The following is an 18,019-nucleotide window of genomic DNA, read 5'->3' on the forward strand; positions in this document are numbered from 1 at the left end:
ATTCTAAGGCACATGATGCCATACAAAACATGTACTGACACATATGTGTTACACACACACACATCTATGTACACACATACATGTCACCTTTAAGATTCATCAAGACCACGTTCCTTGATCTTCGGGTCTAGTAGCATATGTGCACAAAGATGTATGTGGACAGATATTTACTGATCCACTGGTGAAATCAGAAAAAACCCTGGAAAACTGGAAAGAGCTTAACTGTGCAGCAACAAAAATGATTGAATCATAGCACATTCATTATTTGAACTACAATCTGGTCATTGAAAAGGATTAAGGAAAACTCAATGTATGCTGTATTAGTCCATATTCTCCAGAGAAATAGAACCAATATATACAGTGATTTATTATAAGGAATTGGTTCACATGATTAGGGAGGCTGAGAAGTCCATATCTGCACTCCGCAAGCTGGACCCAGGAGAGTTGATAGCAGGGTTCCAGTTTGACTCCAGAGGCCTGAGAACTAGGAGAGCTGAGGGTGTGAGTTCTAGTCTGAGCCCAAAGGTGGAGAAGACTTGTGTCCTAGCGTGAAGAGAGGCAGAGAGAACAAATTCTCCCTTACCTCACTTTTTTATTCTGTTCAGGCCTTCATCCAATTAAACAAGACACACATGGGGGAGGACAATCTCCTGATTCGCATGTAAATCTCGTCCAGACACACCCTCACAGACACATCCATAATGGTGTTTAACCAAATATCTGGGTACCCGCATCCCAGTCAAGTTGATACATAAAATCAAACATCACAAGTCAACCCTTTGTCAACCTGGCACCCATAAGCGTCTCCTTAAACCATGCTTACTCTTCAAAGAAGACAATGACAAGATCATAATTCCACCTAACGTGATACAAATATCCTGTGTATAAATAAAAACACACTAACCTCTTCCCCATAAGAGGTAAAGTTCTTGAGTGACGGATGTTTACTCCTCTCCTTATCTAGTAACTTGAATACAGTAACTTTAAATTAACAATACTTAAATATATTTTTTAATGCTTATTTATTTTTGAAAGAGAGAGAGAGAGAGAGAGAGAGGGCATGAGCAGGGGAGGGGCAGAGAGAGGAGACACAGAACCTGAAGCAGGATCCAGGCCGTGAGCTGTCACCACAGAGCCTGACGCAGGGCTCAAACTCATGAACTGTGAGATCATGACCTGAGCCGAAGTCGGACGCTCAACCGACTGAGCCACCCAGGCGCCCTAATACTTAAACACATCTTATGTTACATTATAAGTGAATAAGAGAGGTAATAAATAAAGATGTTTGCCAAACATATATGTATCCACACATATTTATAACAATATAAGACAATGACAATCAAGTGGACACATAAAATTAACCATCACATACACTAACATGAAATATCTCTAAAATGTAGCATGAGAGAAAGTAAGGTGCACACTAGGTAGGAAATATGAAGCTACCACCCACAGATTTTTAAGTGGAGAAAAATACACATATGCACACACAAATATGCTTACATGTGGATGAAATACATCTGGAAAGACATTTAAGAAATAGTAACAGGTTGCTTGGGGAAGGAAATTGAAGGACTGGAAATAGGTGTGAGAAAAATCCAGAGGGTTATTATTTTAAGCCCAAGAAAAAAACTTTTTAAATTTTCAAATAAGGACTTATTCAAAAGATAAGATACTAGGGCCACCTGGGTGGTTCAGTTGGTTAAGCATTCAACTTCAGCTCAGGTCATGATCTCACGGTTTGTGGGCTGAAGCCCTGCCTGGTGCTCTCTGCTGTCAGTGTAGAGAGCCTGCTTAGGATCTTCTGTCTCCCTCTCTCTCTGCTCCTCTCCCGGTCTCTCTCTCTCTCTTTCTCAAAAATAAAGAAAAAATTAAAAAAAAAAAGATAAGATACTGTAAGTGGAGAAAAAAATATGAAAGTACATCAGGACAGGGGCGCCTGGGTGGCTTAGTTGGTTGGGTGGCTGACTTGACTTTGGCTCTGGTCAGGATCTCACAGTTCATGGGTTTAAGCCCCACATCGGGCTCTGCACTGACAGCAAGGAGCCTGCATGGGATTTTCTCTCTCCCTTTCTCCCTGCTCCTCCCCTGCTCGTTCTCTCTCTCTCTCTCTCTCAAAATAAATAAATAAACTTAAATACACACACACACACACACACAAATAAAGCACATCAGGACATCTCAGAATGAAAGAGAAAAAAGGTCTTATACCAAAAAAAAGTATAAGCGGGGGAGGGGCAGAGAGAGAGGGAGACACAGAATCCGAAGCAGGCTCCAGGCTCTAAGCTGTCAGCACAGAGCCCGATGTAGGGCTTGAACCCACAAACTGTGAGATCATGACCTGAGCCAAAGTCAGACACTTAACCACTGAGCCACCCAGGTGCCCCTAATTGTGAGTTTCCTTTAAAAGATTTCACCTGTAGATGAATGCTGTATCACAGCTTTTACATGTTTTATCTGTCCCTTTTTAAAAAGGCTGGTCTTTTGGGAGCCTGGGTGGCTCAGTTGGGTAAGCATCTGACTTCGGCTCAGGTCATGATCTTGCACCAACTTCGTAGGTAACTTCGGGAAGTCACCATTATTGTTCTTTTCACTGTTCATCTCCCAGCAAAGCAGGAGGAGGCCTCTAGTTCCTGAAGCCTCCTAACGCTTTCCTGAGTTGGAAGCGTGAGGTGCTAGAAAAACATTATGCACATTTCCATCGTTTCCAATACTTTTCAGATCAAGCCAGGATCACAACTTGGCATCACTGTGACCCTAGCGCAGACACCGCAAAGTGGATGGTTCATTAACCGAGTCTGAAGTAGGTCCTAGCAATCCACCAGACTGCCAGATTGTTTGCCAGATCTCCAATAGCTTTGTGTAAGCAAAGCCAAAGCAACAGCACAAGAGATGGTAAGCAAATCTGGATTGCTGGGTATGAGCAAGTAAAACCTCCAAACAATTACGCTGTGGGAGAAATTTGTTCCAGAGCGTTAAGACCACCCACCAGAATCAGGCTATGGTCTAAGGATCTCTCACTGGAAACAGCACAGGATGCCTTTGCTCTTACCATAGCTATCGTAGGTCATAGGGAAAAGGCAAAAAGAATTAAGAAATAATAATAACAAATATTTTCTAACAGTTGTCCTTGACTGAGTAGAGGGCACAAGTCAAAGAAATGACACACAGTCAAAAAGTCCAAACTCATCTCTCAAACACTACAGATCACAAATTATTAAGAATGATTCTGAGCCATCACTTCTAGATCCAAAAGAGGTATGGAAAGCAGACAATTGGGAATGGAAATGTTCCAATGAGAGCAAACGTGGACTGAAGCCTATTTGTCTTCTTGGGCACAAGCTATAAAAGCAACATTTTGAGTTTAGATTTTATCCTGGCATGGAGAATTCTGAGCAGGGAATTAATCATGTTTCTGTGCTGAGAGGTCACTCTGGATGCTTTGGAGGACAGCAAGGTAGTAGGTATGAAGAACAACTAAAATTCTATTGAACGAAACCGACTAGAGCCCAAAATATGGCCGTGGCAATGGATATAAAAAAAAGGGGGTGCTTGGGGCGCCTGGGTGGTTTGGTTGGTTCAGCATCTGACTTTGGCTCAGGTCATGTTCTCATAGTTCATGTGTTTGAGCCCTGCGTCATGACAGCTCAAAGCCTGGAGCCTGCTTTGGATTTCATGTCTCCCTCTCTCTGCCCCTACCCCACTCATGTTCTCTCTCTCTCTCTCTTAAAAATAAATAAGCATTTAAAAAAAATTTTTTTAAAAGAAGGATGGATTTTAAAAACAGTCAGATGGTATCTAGGGGATGCAGCATGCAAAGAGTTTAATCCTAATTAAATTCATGGAATCACCATTTCACCTAGATGGGAAACTCAGTAAGACCGCATTTGGGGAGGAAAATAAATTCTAATTTAGATCCACCTGAACCCAGTAGTCCCATAGAAGCTTCCTCCTGTGGATGCCCAATAAAAGCCACACACACACTTAGGTGAGCTCTCTGGTCTGTCTCTCAGATCTGCTCTCCTGGCATCAGAGACCCTGATTTGGGATCCAACTCCACCCCCCCCCCCCAACAGCTCCCCTGATAGGTTCAGGCTCTTCTGTGCTTTCTGAGGCCTCCTACTTGGCTTCTGCTCCCAGTTCATGGGCAAGAGTGTTTCCTGCCAACCCCCACACTGGTGCTGCCTCCTGAGACCTCAGAGAGCCCCCACCCCTGGGCCAAAGCCTCTTCTCCTGGGTAGGGGTGAGGGGATGGAAGTTCTTCTCTAAAGCCCAGGTTGGCCTCAGCATCCTGAATCCCAGACCTGCTTCCAATCCTACAAACTCTTCTTGACCTACACCTGAACAATCCATTTATTTATTTAATTTTTTAAAAAGTTTATTTATTTTGAGAGAGACAGCACAATGGGGGAGGGGCAGAGAGAGAGGAGAGAGAGAATCCCAAGCAGGCTCTGCACTGTCAGCGCAGAGTCGTACATGGGGCTCGAACTCACGAAACAGTGAGATCATGACCCGAGCCAAAACTAGGAGTCAGACACTTAACTGAATGAGCCACCCAGGTGCCCCCTGAGCAAGCCCATCTTATTCTTTAGTCTGATTGGAGGCCTGCCTGCCAGTGTTCCTTATAGATCAACAGTGCTCTCGAGTGGCAGGTGATCGATCAGCTGTCCAGGGGTTATAACGAATAATACAGAAGTGCGCTTGCCCTGTGCCCTGGCGCCAGCAAAGCCGCACCCTGTGCTCCTCCCAGAAAAGCTCATTCTCAACCCAGAGGACCTCCAGCCTTTCTCCTTTGGCCATGAAAGTAGTCTCAGGACATGGGGCTGTGCACTGCCCCAGCCCTTCTTGCAACCCTTGATGAAAAATCATGTTGTGCAGCCTTCTGAACTGAATAGCCACTGTGTACTTAGAGGGGCCTTTTTTGACCCTCATCCTCTGAGAAGGTGCAGGTAGTCCCTGGTGCTACAGTACTGCCTTTGGACCAAAAGCAAGAAGTGTACTTAAAAGCCCCAGAGGAGCTCCTGGGCCACATCTTGTCCACACAAGGGGTCCAAAATGATACCAAACATGGTGTTACATTCATGGAAGTAAGAAGCCCTCTCTCTCTTTTATTATTATTAGTAATCTCTACATCCAACATGGGGTTCAAACTCACCACCCGGAAATCAAGAGCCACATACTCTACTGACTGAGCCAGCCAGGCGTCCCAGAGGCCCTCTCTTTCTAATTATCAGTCAGGATTTCCTGGAAATTTCCTACACATTACCAGCACTTCATGTCTTACTTTTCTGCCTTATTTTCCCTCATTTACTGGTTTCCTCAGAAATAGGAAGGTGTTCTCGGTTCCCAGAGCTTGCTTGTAGTGAGTGGTATGCTGGCAGATGTTGAACAATAATCACAGAAAAGCTTTGACTTACAACATTTACTGATTTCTATGGTGTAAATATTTCCATCATGGCCAACTTCAAGCCACCAACATGATGTCACTGATCACAAAGCTGAGAAGAAATGCCAGCAGGACACCCATTAAGGAGCATTTCTATTACACGGGTACAATAAGCATTAATAGCCTCAAGGGCACAGACGATAAGGCTGGTTCACAGGCTCCTCCAAGGCTTCCCAGGTGTGATCTGAAACCAGCCCCCACACAGGGAGCAGGGAGAGACCGAAGCAAGAGGCAGGCCACCAGGCTGCTGGGTGGAAAGTTTAATAAGCAAGGGAACGAGGCTAGTCATGGGGAGCCACGAGGTGCAGGTCTCCACGCCCACTCGCCACACTCACAAGTTGAGACAGAGGCCTCACCTGGGTTCAGTCATGTATGCCGTCCAGTTGCTCTGAACACCACCGAACTAACTCAAGGCTGTGTCCTTGGAGCAGCCTCTGGGAGTGAGGGCGTCCAGCAGAACCCACAGTCCAAAACCAGAGGAGGGGCTGAGGAGCCTCCGAGGGCCTGGATCCAGTTCACTGGTCATCAGCAGTCACGTTTTCTCCATGACCTCCCCCAACAAATAAGAAAGTGGAGTAAAATATTCAGGAAGTGATGAGTTCTGAGTATATATTGCCTTTATTTTTAGTAGGATTTAATTGTAAGTGTATATAATTTAAAATAATGGCCATGCTTAGTGGTCCTGAGTGGCTCGGCCAGTTAAGTGTCTGACTCTTTGATTTCGGCTCAGGTCATGATCTCATGGTTTGTGAGCTTGAGCCCCTGCATCGGGCTCTGCGCTAACAGTGCAGAGGCTGCTGGGGATTCTCTCTCTCTCCCTCTCTCTCTGCTCCTCCCCTGCTCGTTCTCTCTCTCTCTCAAAATAAATAAATAAATAAATAAATAAATAAATAAGAACTATGGCCATGCTTAATAACCAGTTAAAAGAAATCCCAAAAATTCAATAATCAATTCTTATGAATAAGCAGGAGCTGGCCCCGGCACCCCACTGCTGGTAACAGACTCTTCCGGAAATCCCTGGCTGGGGCAAGGGTGAAGAGTAAGACCAAACTTTAAGAGGATGTCAAAAAAACTCAATAATCAAGAGAAATACTATTTTATTTTATTTATTAAACAAATAAATTTGTTTATTTATTTTTTACTTATTCATTTATTTAAGCAATCTGTATCCCTAACATGGGGCTCGAATTTACCACCTCGAGATCAAGCGTCACATGCTCTACCAACTGAGCCAGCCAGGTGCCCCAAGATAAATAATATTTTAATGCAATGTTTTAAAAACCAAAATTATGAAGAAAACAATCCATGATGAACAATTTACCAAATTTTAAATAGAGGATCAGTGGGAACTTTGAGGGTGTGAGCCTGGAACCGGGGTGGTGGGGGGGGGGGGTTGTCCACCAAGTGAAGTCACCTATCTAATGCAGAAAAGAAAGTTCAACCTGGAAAAAGAGTCTTATTTTTTTTAACGTTTATTTATTTATTTTGAGAGAGAGAACGAGCAGCGGAGGGGCAGAGAGAGACAGAGAATTCCAAGCAGGCTTTGCATTGTCAGGGCAAAGCCCGACTCAGAACTCAATCCCAGGAACCGTAACCTCATGACCTGAGTGGAAATCAAAAGTCAGATGTTTAACTGACTGAGCCACCCAGGTGCCCCTGTTATCTCAAAGTTTTAGAACCCCAAGAGATAAGGATCACCAAAGAAAGTTTTTCGGAAGTCTAAATTTTATGCCATTAGTAATAAAGCAGTGATTATTTATTCACAATCAAATTAGCTACACTGATTTTTCAGCCCTTCTCTAGAAATGTTATGTTATTCTTTTTGCTTCAAAAGTCCAAACGGTAGAGAACTTATCCTGCCTCTCTTAGAGGAGTGGACAGAGGGAGGTTCCTCACAGGACATGGCTTGACCACTGCTTCCAAGAAGTGGGGTGATTTGATAATGTGCTTTTGAAAACCCACATGATTAGATAGAAACCATTTTTAATATAAATGATTTTCAATCACAACTTTATTTGAGATATTGAAAGGTATTACTATATATGTTAAATATCAAGTAACAAGGTAGCAAAATATCTTAGGATTTGGAGAAAAGTGTATGAACTTTACAAGAAAAAACACCTTATGCTTTCAGGTGCTTTGGTGGCTTAGTTGGTTAAGCATTTGACCTCGGGTCAGGTCATGATTTCCTGGTTCATGAGTTCAAGTCCCGCATCGGGCTCTGTGCTGACAGCTTGGAGCCTGCTTCAGATTCTGTGTCTCCCTCTCTCTCTGCTCCTCCCCTGCTCACGTTCTGCCTGTCTCTCTCTCTCAAAAATAAACATTAAAAAAAACCACTTTGTCCTTTGATCCTTTGCTTTCTTGTAACTTGAATGGATTCTCTTTAATTTTTTTTTAGGTTTTAAAATTTTTTATTTTTTTAAAGTTAACAAGCATAAAAGGAAACTGAATAACACAAGAAGCAAAGAACAAAGTCATCCATAATCACAAGCAGTTTACCAGCAGACTTCTAGGTCTTTAAATTTTTTTAATGTTTATTTATTTTTGATAGAGAGAGACAGAGTGTGATCAGGAGAAGGGCAGAGAAAGACAGAGACACAGAATCCAAAGCAGGCTTCAGGCTCTGAGCTGTCAGTACAGGGCCCGACGTGGGGCTCGAACTCATGAGCCGTGAGATCATGACCTGAGCAGAAATCAAGAGTCGGATGCTTAACCGAATGAGCCACCCAGGCAACCCAGTCACTTCTTATTAATATCTTCTCCTTCCATGAGTTTCTCAGACACCATATTTCCATCCTCAGCTCCTAGAGATCCTTTGGCTTTGGAGGTCATGGGCCAAGTCCCTTTAAAAAGAAAGTCACTTGTCTAGTACCCACTATCTACAGTGAATCAGTTGGCTATTCAGAATATCTATGTGGCCATACCTCCTGCCAGCAATAGGACTATTCAGATTACTCACTGTTACCAAATTCATATACAGTTCAAATCCACATAGGACGCAATGCACTTTCCACTAGGATCTCCTTATTCTATCCCACTTGTGCTATTTCTTTGACTCTTGGGCTCCTGTAGCACGCTGAGAGAACTACAGGTGAGCTGGGGTCTCCCGGCCACCTGGGGTATGGTATGACCAGACCCTCCTCCCATTCATCTGGAGTCCTTTCAAGTGATGAGTCAGATACTCAGACACTCAGTGTTCTGACTCTCCCTACAACACTTCCCATGAAGGGTTCATTTTTAACTGCCTCCTGTTCTCTCTGACCCACTGAGATGCTCCCCCTATCCTTGTGGCCAGAACAGACAGCCTGGGAGTGGGGAACCAAACTGTCACATGAGGCTGCTGGACTCCCCATGATGCCAGGGCCAGATAAATCCCTAGACTACTGGCAAAGGTTCAGCCCAGGGAAACAGACATGGGAAACCACTTCTCACTTTCAGAATATACTTGAAGAGGTTCAAGTTTTCCATCAGCTGAAACCCATTCCACCTATGGAAGGAGATGGGTGGGTAGAGAGAGATACCAGATCAGTGTCTGTAACTGTTCTCTCCCCATCTATGATCCAGGCCAAGGATGTTCTGTAAAAGGCTCCCTCCTTCATGTGCCTTGGCCACATGAAATTTCTCCACATGCTGACCTGGATCTCACCGGAACTCTAATGCATACCCTTCATCTGGGGATTGATTATTGCTCTCTAATTAGTCCCATGGGTTAATTATTTAAACCATCCCTTGCTTTCCAAGGCTGCCTTACCTGGGACTTGCCTGTGGCTGGGGTGGGGGTGGGGCTGTCCCAACTTCTCTCAAATCCATCCGTGGCTCTTACAACCTCAGCATGAATCAGAGCCCTGGGCCCCTCACTCATCTGGAAGGAAAGGGTGGTTAGCAGGGTGTGTTGAGTTAGAGGTGCCTATGGGAAACGTCTGGTTCTTGTGCTTGTAAGAAAGGTCTAAGTTGGAGATGAAGATTTGGGAGTCATTAATGCATTAGAGATGGCAGTAGAGGCCACAAGGATGAGTTGCTCTGGTGGAGTGAATTGCATGAGAAGAGAATGAAGGATGAAGCCCTGGAGGACCAACAAGAAAAGGTCAGGCAGAGGTGCCTGCAAAGAAGACTGAGCAACTGGAGAGGCTGCAGCAAAACTAGGAGAGAGAGGTGCTCACCAAAAATACGGAGAAATCTCCGAAAAGGAGGGAGGAGGGGCGCCTGGGTGGCCCAGTCAGTTAAGCCTCGGACTTTGGCTTAGGTCACGATCGGTTCATGGGTTCGAGCCCCACATCTGGCTCTGTGCTGACAGAGCCCACTTCAGATCCTCTGTCCCCTCCTCTGTCTGCTCCTCCCCCGCTCATGCTCTCTCTCTCTCCCTCTCTCAAAAATAAATAAACATTAACAAAAACTTTTTTTAAAAAAAGGGGGTGCCTGGGTGGCTCAGTTGGTTAAGCATCTGACTCTTGATTTCAGCTCAGGTCATGATCTCACAGTTTGTGAGTTCAAGGCCCTAGTCAGGCTCCACACTGACAGTGCACAGAGCCTGTCTGCTTGGGATTCTCTCTCTCTTCCTCTCTCTCTGATCCTCCCCTGCTCATATTCTGTCTCTCTCTCAAAATAAGTAAATAATTTTTTTAAAAAAATTTTTAAAAGGAGGGGAGGGCACCTGGGTGGCTCAGTTGGTTAAGCCTCTGACTCTTGATTTTGGCTCAGGTCATGATCTTACTGTTCGTGAGTTCGAGCCCCACATAGATTCTGTCTCCCTCTTTCTCTGTCCCTCCCCTGCTTGCTCTCTATCTCTCTCAAAATAAATAAAAATAAACTGTAAAAAAAAAAAATAATGAGGGAGGAGTCAACAGTGTCAAATGTTGAGAAGTCTAGTAAAATGAGGTCTGAATTAGATTCAACAACTGGGAATCCACGCGGGACCTTCAGAGCAGCTCATTTAGCAGCCTGGTGGGGACAGAAGCAGGGGGAATCATACGCTGTGCTTGGCTGCACAGAGCACTCTGGGTACCAAAGAAGCATCTCTGCCTATGTTGCCTGGCAACGCTCACCACCTCTGTTTGCATTTATGTTTCTCTTAGCTATTACACTCAAATACACTGCTGGATCAGTGTGACAGTATGGGATCTATTTTAGTACCATAAAAGCTACTGTAAAAGTTTTTCTGGGTTCATATATAGTACTATTTCACAGTTTACCTTTAGGTTCTGAGTTTGCAAGCTGGTAAACACTTTAATTGGTTTAACATAATATAAATCAGGCTTCCCATGGCAATGCTAGCCCTACGTCCCCAATTCCACTGACAACAACTGGCTGGAGGGAGTAGCAGCCTCAGCCTTGAGCTCTCCATCTGGCCATTCGCCTCCACCTCCTACCATCCTTCCGATTTTTCTTATACTTGGCTAGCTTAGCTCATTTGTTCACTCATTTGTCGGGCCCCTTCTCTCTCCTCAAAGGTTTAACTGTCAAACAAAACATATATTGCATACATTTGTACCACGCTTTCACACTTATTTACAAAACACCTTCCATCATTTACCTCTCACAACCCCCTTCTTCAAGGAATGATTAGGCTCGAAAAGCAGTGGCGAGGCGCGTGCGTCCCCTGCCGTCACTCCGGCGCTCTGCAGCCTCGCGGGCGTGCTACCGCTCCCCACCGGGTCAAGAGCTTCAGAGGAGGCCGCCAGGCGAGTGTCCGCGCAAAGCTTCCTGGGAAAGGCCTGGCCTACAAATCCCGGTACCCCCCGCGCAGCAGGCCCGAAGCAGAGGGCGCTTTCTGTGGACTCTGAATCTTGTTTGTCAGTGCCACTGGATACTGCACGAGACCGATTCAGTATTCCCAAGAGGCTTTGGGGGAACATGATATCTCTTACGCCCGGTGCGCACGAACGGACTTTGCTTCCGCAGCTTCTCGGTCTTGCTGGTTGTGGCGAATCTGCCGTTGCGTCACGATGGCTAGGCGCGCAGGCCCTCAACGGGAAGCTTGCGGAATCTGCTGCGGGAAGAACGCCCGGGTTTCTTGAGCATCTACAGTCATGGCGGCGACTGCCCCCAGTGCGGGGGGCTCCGCGCCTGAGGCGGCGGGTTCCGACGAAGCCCCGCTACAGTACAGCCTTCTTCTGCAATACCTGGTGGGCGACAAGCGTCAGCCCCGGCTTCTGGAGCCTGGTAGTTTGGGTGGGATCCCGAGCCCCACCAAGAGTGAGGAACAGAAGATGATCGAGAAGGCAATGGAAAGCTGCGCCTTCAAGGCAGCTCTGGCCTGCGTGGGAGGTGAGGCAAGATTGGGGGGCGGGGGGAGCATTGGGAGGCTGAGGGCTTGGACGGCAGAGGGGTCCTCTGCCAAGAAGACCACGCGCCTGGGAGGCGAGGAGCCTGTGGACCTCGACCTTGACTACACCCCTGCCTCGATCTATGAACTCGAGTAAACCCACTCTAAGCCCTGAGGTTAGTTTTCGCCTCTGGAAATTGGATCAGAGAATCGGTACTGTTCGGGCCGGGCCTGGAGGTTGGTTATAAAATGGTTGGCTTCGTTCATTCATTCGTTGATTCGCTTTTAAATAAGGATTCTTTCAACAAATTGTCATAAGCAACTATCACATGCTTGGTAGTGGAGGGACAGGGGGAGACAAGACAAGAGCCTGGTTCTCATGAAGCTAACATTTTAATATATAGAGAAACAAGAATGTTGAGAACGAACCTGGCAAGAGAGTGCTGCAGACAAACGGGAACAGCAAATGCAAAGGGTCTGGTAGGAACCAGTCTGAAGTCTGAAAAACGGAAAGGCCATTGACGCCAATGTGATTAGATGGCGGTGAACAAGGGGGAAAGACGTCTGGCGTTGGCCCTTTTCTTTTTTCCTTTTTTTTTTTTTCTTTTTTAAACCTTTTGAGGATTTGAGAATGTATGGGGTGCCTCTTGTAAAAAGGTTGGCCACATCTGCAGAGGAGTTGAAATCTCATTGAGAATGAAAGACAATCCAGAAACAAATATGGCGAGAGTTGCAGATGTGAAGTATAGTTGAAAGCAAAGAGAGGGGTTTTGTTTTGTTCTGATTTTGGTTTGGGGAAGGCTACAAGAGGAGGTGAGATTGCAGCTGTTATCTTAAGGGATTGAGAGAATGGGAGTAGACTAAGAGGAAGAGAAATGTCCTTTCAAGTTGCAAGTGGGGTTGAGTATTTGGGCGTTTTGCCTATAGGCATTAGGGCGGTAATTGATGAACTTGATGACCCAGCACTGAATGTAGTGAAGGAAAGTCTGGTGCTTCGGGAGACCATATAGGGAATTGGCTAAAGTGAAGCTCTGTGAGGCCTGGCCTCAGTCTTTGTTCATCATTGTGCCTGACTCTAATACATCACTTGCATATTTGTTGAAATGATGAATAAGTCTTTGTAGTGCTCCAGGGTGGAAGTGATAAAGGCCCTAGACTAGGATGGTAATTGTGAACGTAGGGTTGTAGAGGAAAGCAAAGAGGCAGTCAAAAATGCCCTTGAGGGGGAGCCTGGGTGGCTCAGTAGGTTAAGCAGCTGGCTCTTGGTTTGAGCTTGGGTCATGATCTCACGGTTTGTGGGATCGAGCCCCAGATGGGGCTCTGCGCTCACAGCACAGGGCCAGCTTGGGATTCTCTCTCTCCCACTCTGTCTGCCCCTCCCCTGCTCTTGCACACTTACGTGCACTCTCTCTCTCAAATAAATAAACTTTAAAAAAAAAAAAAGAAAAGAAATACCCTTGCGGTTTGAAGTGAGAGTGACTGGAAAGAAGGAGCCATAAGTAAGAAAGTCTGGACGGGAGATGCCCATGATTTCATTAAACATTGACCTTGATGTGATGAGAGGACATGTATATGGAAATGCCCAGCAGGCTCAGGAAGGCTCAGGGAGATGGGGACAGCACTGTAGGATTTGCCACTTGGTAACTTTGTGACCTTAGGGAAGTTACTCCCTGAGCCTCAGTTGCTTCAGCTACAGAATGGTGAGGATAATAGTATGTACCTCATGGGACTATTGTGGAGAATAAATGAAGCTGTGACTGTAAAGTGTCAGAGTACTTGGCACATGGTACTCAGTGACAGTTATGAATGTCACCATTGTCACGGGAGTGGTATGCAAAGTTAACAGCTGAATGTCTGAGTATAGACAGAATGAAAGGTTAAAGATTGAATCTTGAGGAATTTTAGACAATGAAAGGAGGAAGAAATACAAAGGGAGACCAAGAAGAAGCTGTCAGCAAGGTAGTTCTTAGCTTGTGTGATGTGGAAACCAGGTAAGTGGAGAGCTTGAGTGGCAAGGTGGAATGAGGGGGCAGCAGGGAGCGTCCTCTTTGCTGGTGGCCATCCAAAATGTGCTATTCGAGTAGGACCTCATTACAGTAACCCAGAAAACATGCCAAAGAAATCTTCATCTCTGTTTGTTTTTAGGATTTGTATTGGGAGGTGCATTTGGGGTATTCACTGCCGGCATTGATACCAATGTGGGCTTTGACCCTAAGGATCCTTACCGTACGCCGACAGCGAAAGAAGTTCTTAAAGACATGGGGCAGAGAGGGATGTCCTACGCCAAAAATTTTGCCATTGTGGGCGCCATGTTTTCTTGCACCGAGTGCTTGGTAGAATCTGTAAGTGTCTCTGCCTTCTGAGAAAGCCTTGCCTGTGCCATGTTATGACTTCAAAGAGAAATGCTCTGAATGTTAATTAGAAAGCAGATCAGAAATGTCTGGTACTCGCTAAATTGAATTTCCATTAGTCCATAATATAAACTTCTCGTGCATTTATGATTTGGGCTTGCGTTATTTTTTACTTCTTTCTGTAAACTAGAAGTTAATGATTTTATTTTTTTAAGTTTTTAAAATTCTAGTTAGTTAACATACAACGTAATTTTAGTTTCAGGTGTACAGTGTAGTGATTCAACAATTCCATACAACATGGGGCTCAAACTCACAACCCTGAGGTCAATATTCACACTGACTGAGCCAGCCAGGCACCCTAACAGTTCTATTTTTAACTTTCTGAGGAAACTCCATACCCTTTTCCAGAGTGTCTGCACCAGTTTGCATTCCCACCAACAGTGCAAGGGGGTTCCCCTTTCTCCATGTCCTCAGTAGTACCTGTGGTTTCTTGTGTTGTAGATTTTAGCCATTCTGACAGGTGAGAGGTGATACCTCGTTTAGTTTTGATTTGCATTTCCCTGATGATGCATGATGTTGAGCATCTTTTCATGTCTCTGTTAGAAGTTGGTTAGGGGGGCCTGGGTGACTCAGTTGGTTAAGTTTCCGACTTGGCTTCCACTGAGGTCATGATCTCACAGTTCATGGGATCGAGCTCTGCATTGGGCTCTGTGCTGGTAGTGCGGGGCCTGCTTGGGATTCTCTGTCTCCCTCTCTGCCCCTCCCCCACTTGCACTGTCTCTCTTTCCAAATAAATTAATAAAAAAAAAAGTTGGTTAATGATTTTATTTAAAAAAAAATTTTTTTTTTAATTTATTTTTGAGACAAAGAGAAAGCACAAGCTGGGGAGGAGCAGAGAAAGAGGGAGGCAGGAACTGAAACAGGCTCCATGCTGATAGCACAGAGCCCGATGTGGGGTTCAAACCCACGAGCTGTGAGATCATGACCCAAGCAAAAATCAGAAGCTTAGCCGACTGAGCCACCCAGGTTCCCCTAATGATTTTATTTTTTAAATTAAAAAAAATTTTTTTATAATGTTTTTATTTATTTTTGACAGAGAGAATGAGAGACAGAGCATGAGCCAGGGAGGAGCAGAGAGACAAGGAGACAGAATCTGAAGCAGGCTTCAGCCTCCAGGCTCAGATGTCAGCACAGAGTCTGATGCAGGGCTCAAACTCATGAACTGTGAGGTCATGACCTGAGCCGAAGTCAGACACTTAACTGAGCCACTCAGGCACCCCTAAGTTGTTTTTTTAATTAATTTATTTTTGAGAGAGAGAGAGTGTGAGAGAGGGAGGCATAGAGAAAGAGAATCCCAAGATTGAGATGCTGGGCTCGGTCTCACGAACTGTGAGATGATGACCTGACCCCAAATCAAGAGTCCAATGCTTAACCAATTGAGCCACCCAGGCACCCCAGGGGTTGGTTAAAGATTTTAACCATGGGACTTATTGGAGAACCAAAGAGATTTTGATTACTTGTCAAATTGTATGCTTGGTTTCTGCACTCTGATACCACCTTCAGGAAGCATCCAAGAACACATTCAAATTAGGAACTATACTTTCGAAAGCAAAGAAGATTAGGTTTCCTTTGGGGAGGGACTAATTTAGCCAGCTAGAAACGCTGTGTTTTTTCCCCCTTAATCATCTTGTCTGGCTTGTTTCTTTGGCTCTAAACTGCACTTCTCCACCCACAGTACCGGGGAAAATCAGATTGGAAGAACAGTGTCATTAGTGGCTGCATCACTGGAGGAGCCATTGGTTTCAGAGGTTAGTAAACAACTCTCACATGGTTTTCTTTGTGGCTTCGGACAACATGCTGTAGTTAACATTTCCAAATGTATGAGTGTTTCAGGGACAGCCCAAGGCATATGTGGACACTTGATATTCTTCCCTCTGAGAAGTAAATCACATTTACTTTTGTATTAACTTCATTTTGGAAACTTCTAGTGTCTAGATCAGGATTTTTCATCTTTGGCACTATTGACATTTTGGACATGTAAATCTTTGCTGGAGGGAGAGTAGGGCTGTCCTTTGCATTGTAGGATGTTTAGCAGTAACCCTGGTCTCTACCCACTAGATGCTAGTAGCATCCCTTAGTTGATCACTGAAAGTGTCTCTGGACATTGCCAGATTTTCCCCAGGGGACAAAATCACCCATGGCTGAGAATCACAGAAGGATCTAGATTTTAGAACTGGGCTCACATTGAAAAGATGGGAAGAACTTCCTCCCAGTAATTCCTGGAATGTGTTGCTCTGCAGGATAAGTACGGAAGCATGGCTAGGTCTCACTCAGCTCCCGAGAGCCCACTTATTCCAAACGGCAGGCCGTGCTGAACTCGCAGCTCTGTGCATTTCAAGTAGCTAAGACATTTTTGTTAATACTGTACAACTGTCAGTTTTAATATTGTATGTAAGTTATACAGTCATGTCTTTTCATGTTGAAGATTCTTAGACTCCTACCCATGGAAAGCCAAGTGTCAGGTTGTCAGCCGTAAACAACAAAGAAACCAGTCCCCTGCACTTCTCCCTGTTGGCGTGCCCGTCAAGAGTGTGATATGGGGTGTCAGTGTCTGGACTCTGCACAGTGTCCATTGCTGGGCCACTCTCCCCTCTGCCGTGCCCTGATTTACCCAAATAGCCTGTTTTCTCATTCTCTGAGAGGCAGGATGATTTGCTGTCCTTAAAAGCTGCTTTTGCTTCTCTGACAGCCATTTGTGATTTATAGAGTAGCTTTTCCTCTGGTCTTCCCATCGCTCTGCTTTGTCAGGGACTCTGAGAAGCCTGGCTCCCTCTGGGACTGCTTTGATCACCTTCCCAAGAATTTATTTCATAAACAAATCAGGGTAACAGGCTGTGTGCTTTCACTTGCTTCCAAGGGCTGGTTCTCTTAACCAGTTTCCTGCCTGTGAGGGGCTATTTCACGAAGCTGCAAATAGTAATTCTTCGGAGTGAGAAAAGCCAAATGCACACTTATATAAAGCACACTAGAGTAGATTGTATACACAGCTCGTTGAAGTCTTGTGGATCTGATGGGTTTGTTGAATGACTTCGAATGCTTCCACAGGTTTCTGCATTCATGGGGCAGGCAGACTCCTGAATGCGGCTTGTGTTCGTCACTACGTGTAACGCCATTTCTGTTTGCTTTACAGCGGGCTTAAAGGCCGGGGTCATTGGTTGTGGAGGTTTTGCTGCTTTCTCTGCTGCGATTGATTATTACCTACGGTGAGAGTTATTGCCTCCAGGGAAGGACAGTGCCAGCCCAAGATTAGAGCTGTTCCGTGGAGGGCAGTTTCTGTACCACTCCGAGGCACTTGCTTCCGAGACCGAAGACCTTTGTTTTCCCTCGTGTAGTTGGTGTGGTGAGGGAGCCACCTGGCTGCTTTCTGCCCCCAGCCTCTGAGTGGCCATACTGTCTGCTCCTGGGTTCTAGCCACGCCTAGTGGGGGATGTGCCACAGCAGCCTCTCTCTCTCGGGCAGATCAGGAGTCAGTGTGTTGACTTGTAAGAATTAAGCTCCCCAAAGCTCAGTCCTGACCACAGCTGGCCCTCTGGTTGTTTGGTGCTGGGAACAGAGGCGACTGGACGTACACCAGGAAGTTCGGAGCTCCAGGCAGTCATCCATCTCACACGAGGGCAGGGCACAGCGAATTTACACCTTCTCTCCCATTTTGTCATTATGTTTAGTGTTGTCTTTGTTTAAAAAAATTATATTACAGTTTAAAAGGTTGGTTAGTTTTGGGGCGGCGGAGGGGGGATAATGACAGAGTGAGTCTTTGGTTCTGCCCCTGGAGCCGGAGCTGTCTTGTCCCCTCCTCTTCCACTTCCCATTATAAATAATAAAGGCCGTTCAAACCATAAAATAAATGAATAAATAAAAGGTGGTTTATTTTTATTTTCAAATTTCACAATTCCCAAAAAT

At 45.3% G+C, this 18,019-nt stretch overlaps 1 protein-coding gene across 1 annotated transcript; it reads left to right on the forward strand.

Annotated features, from left to right (window-relative positions):
• Positions 1 to 11,413: 11,413 nt before the first annotated feature.
• On the forward strand, positions 11,414 to 17,977 carry TIMM22 (translocase of inner mitochondrial membrane 22). Its single transcript, XM_047833054.1, has 4 exons — positions 11,414 to 11,710; positions 13,854 to 14,050; positions 15,795 to 15,867; positions 17,250 to 17,977. Exons 1-4 carry the CDS (start codon positions 11,473 to 11,475, stop codon positions 17,324 to 17,326), a joined length of 585 nt encoding a protein of 194 aa, XP_047689010.1. The 5' UTR covers positions 11,414 to 11,472; the 3' UTR covers positions 17,327 to 17,977.
• The last annotated feature ends 42 nt before the right edge of the window (positions 17,978 to 18,019 follow it).

This window comes from Prionailurus viverrinus, chromosome E1 (assembly GCF_022837055.1).
Source record: "Prionailurus viverrinus isolate Anna chromosome E1, UM_Priviv_1.0, whole genome shotgun sequence".
NCBI lineage: Eukaryota > Metazoa > Chordata > Mammalia > Carnivora > Felidae > Prionailurus > Prionailurus viverrinus.

Bases quoted from the DNA above. Each gene is read 5' to 3' on its own strand.
- TIMM22 (XM_047833054.1), top strand. From the start codon at position 11,473: ATGGCGGCGACTGCCCCCAGTGCGGGGGGCTCCGCGCCTGAGGCGGCG. The intron at 14,051-15,794 runs GTAAGTGTCTCT...CTCCACCCACAG, and splicing joins CCGAGTGCTTGGTAGAATCT to TACCGGGGAAAATCAGATTG. The intron at 15,868-17,249 runs GTTAGTAAACAA...TTTGCTTTACAG, and splicing joins AGGAGCCATTGGTTTCAGAG to CGGGCTTAAAGGCCGGGGTC.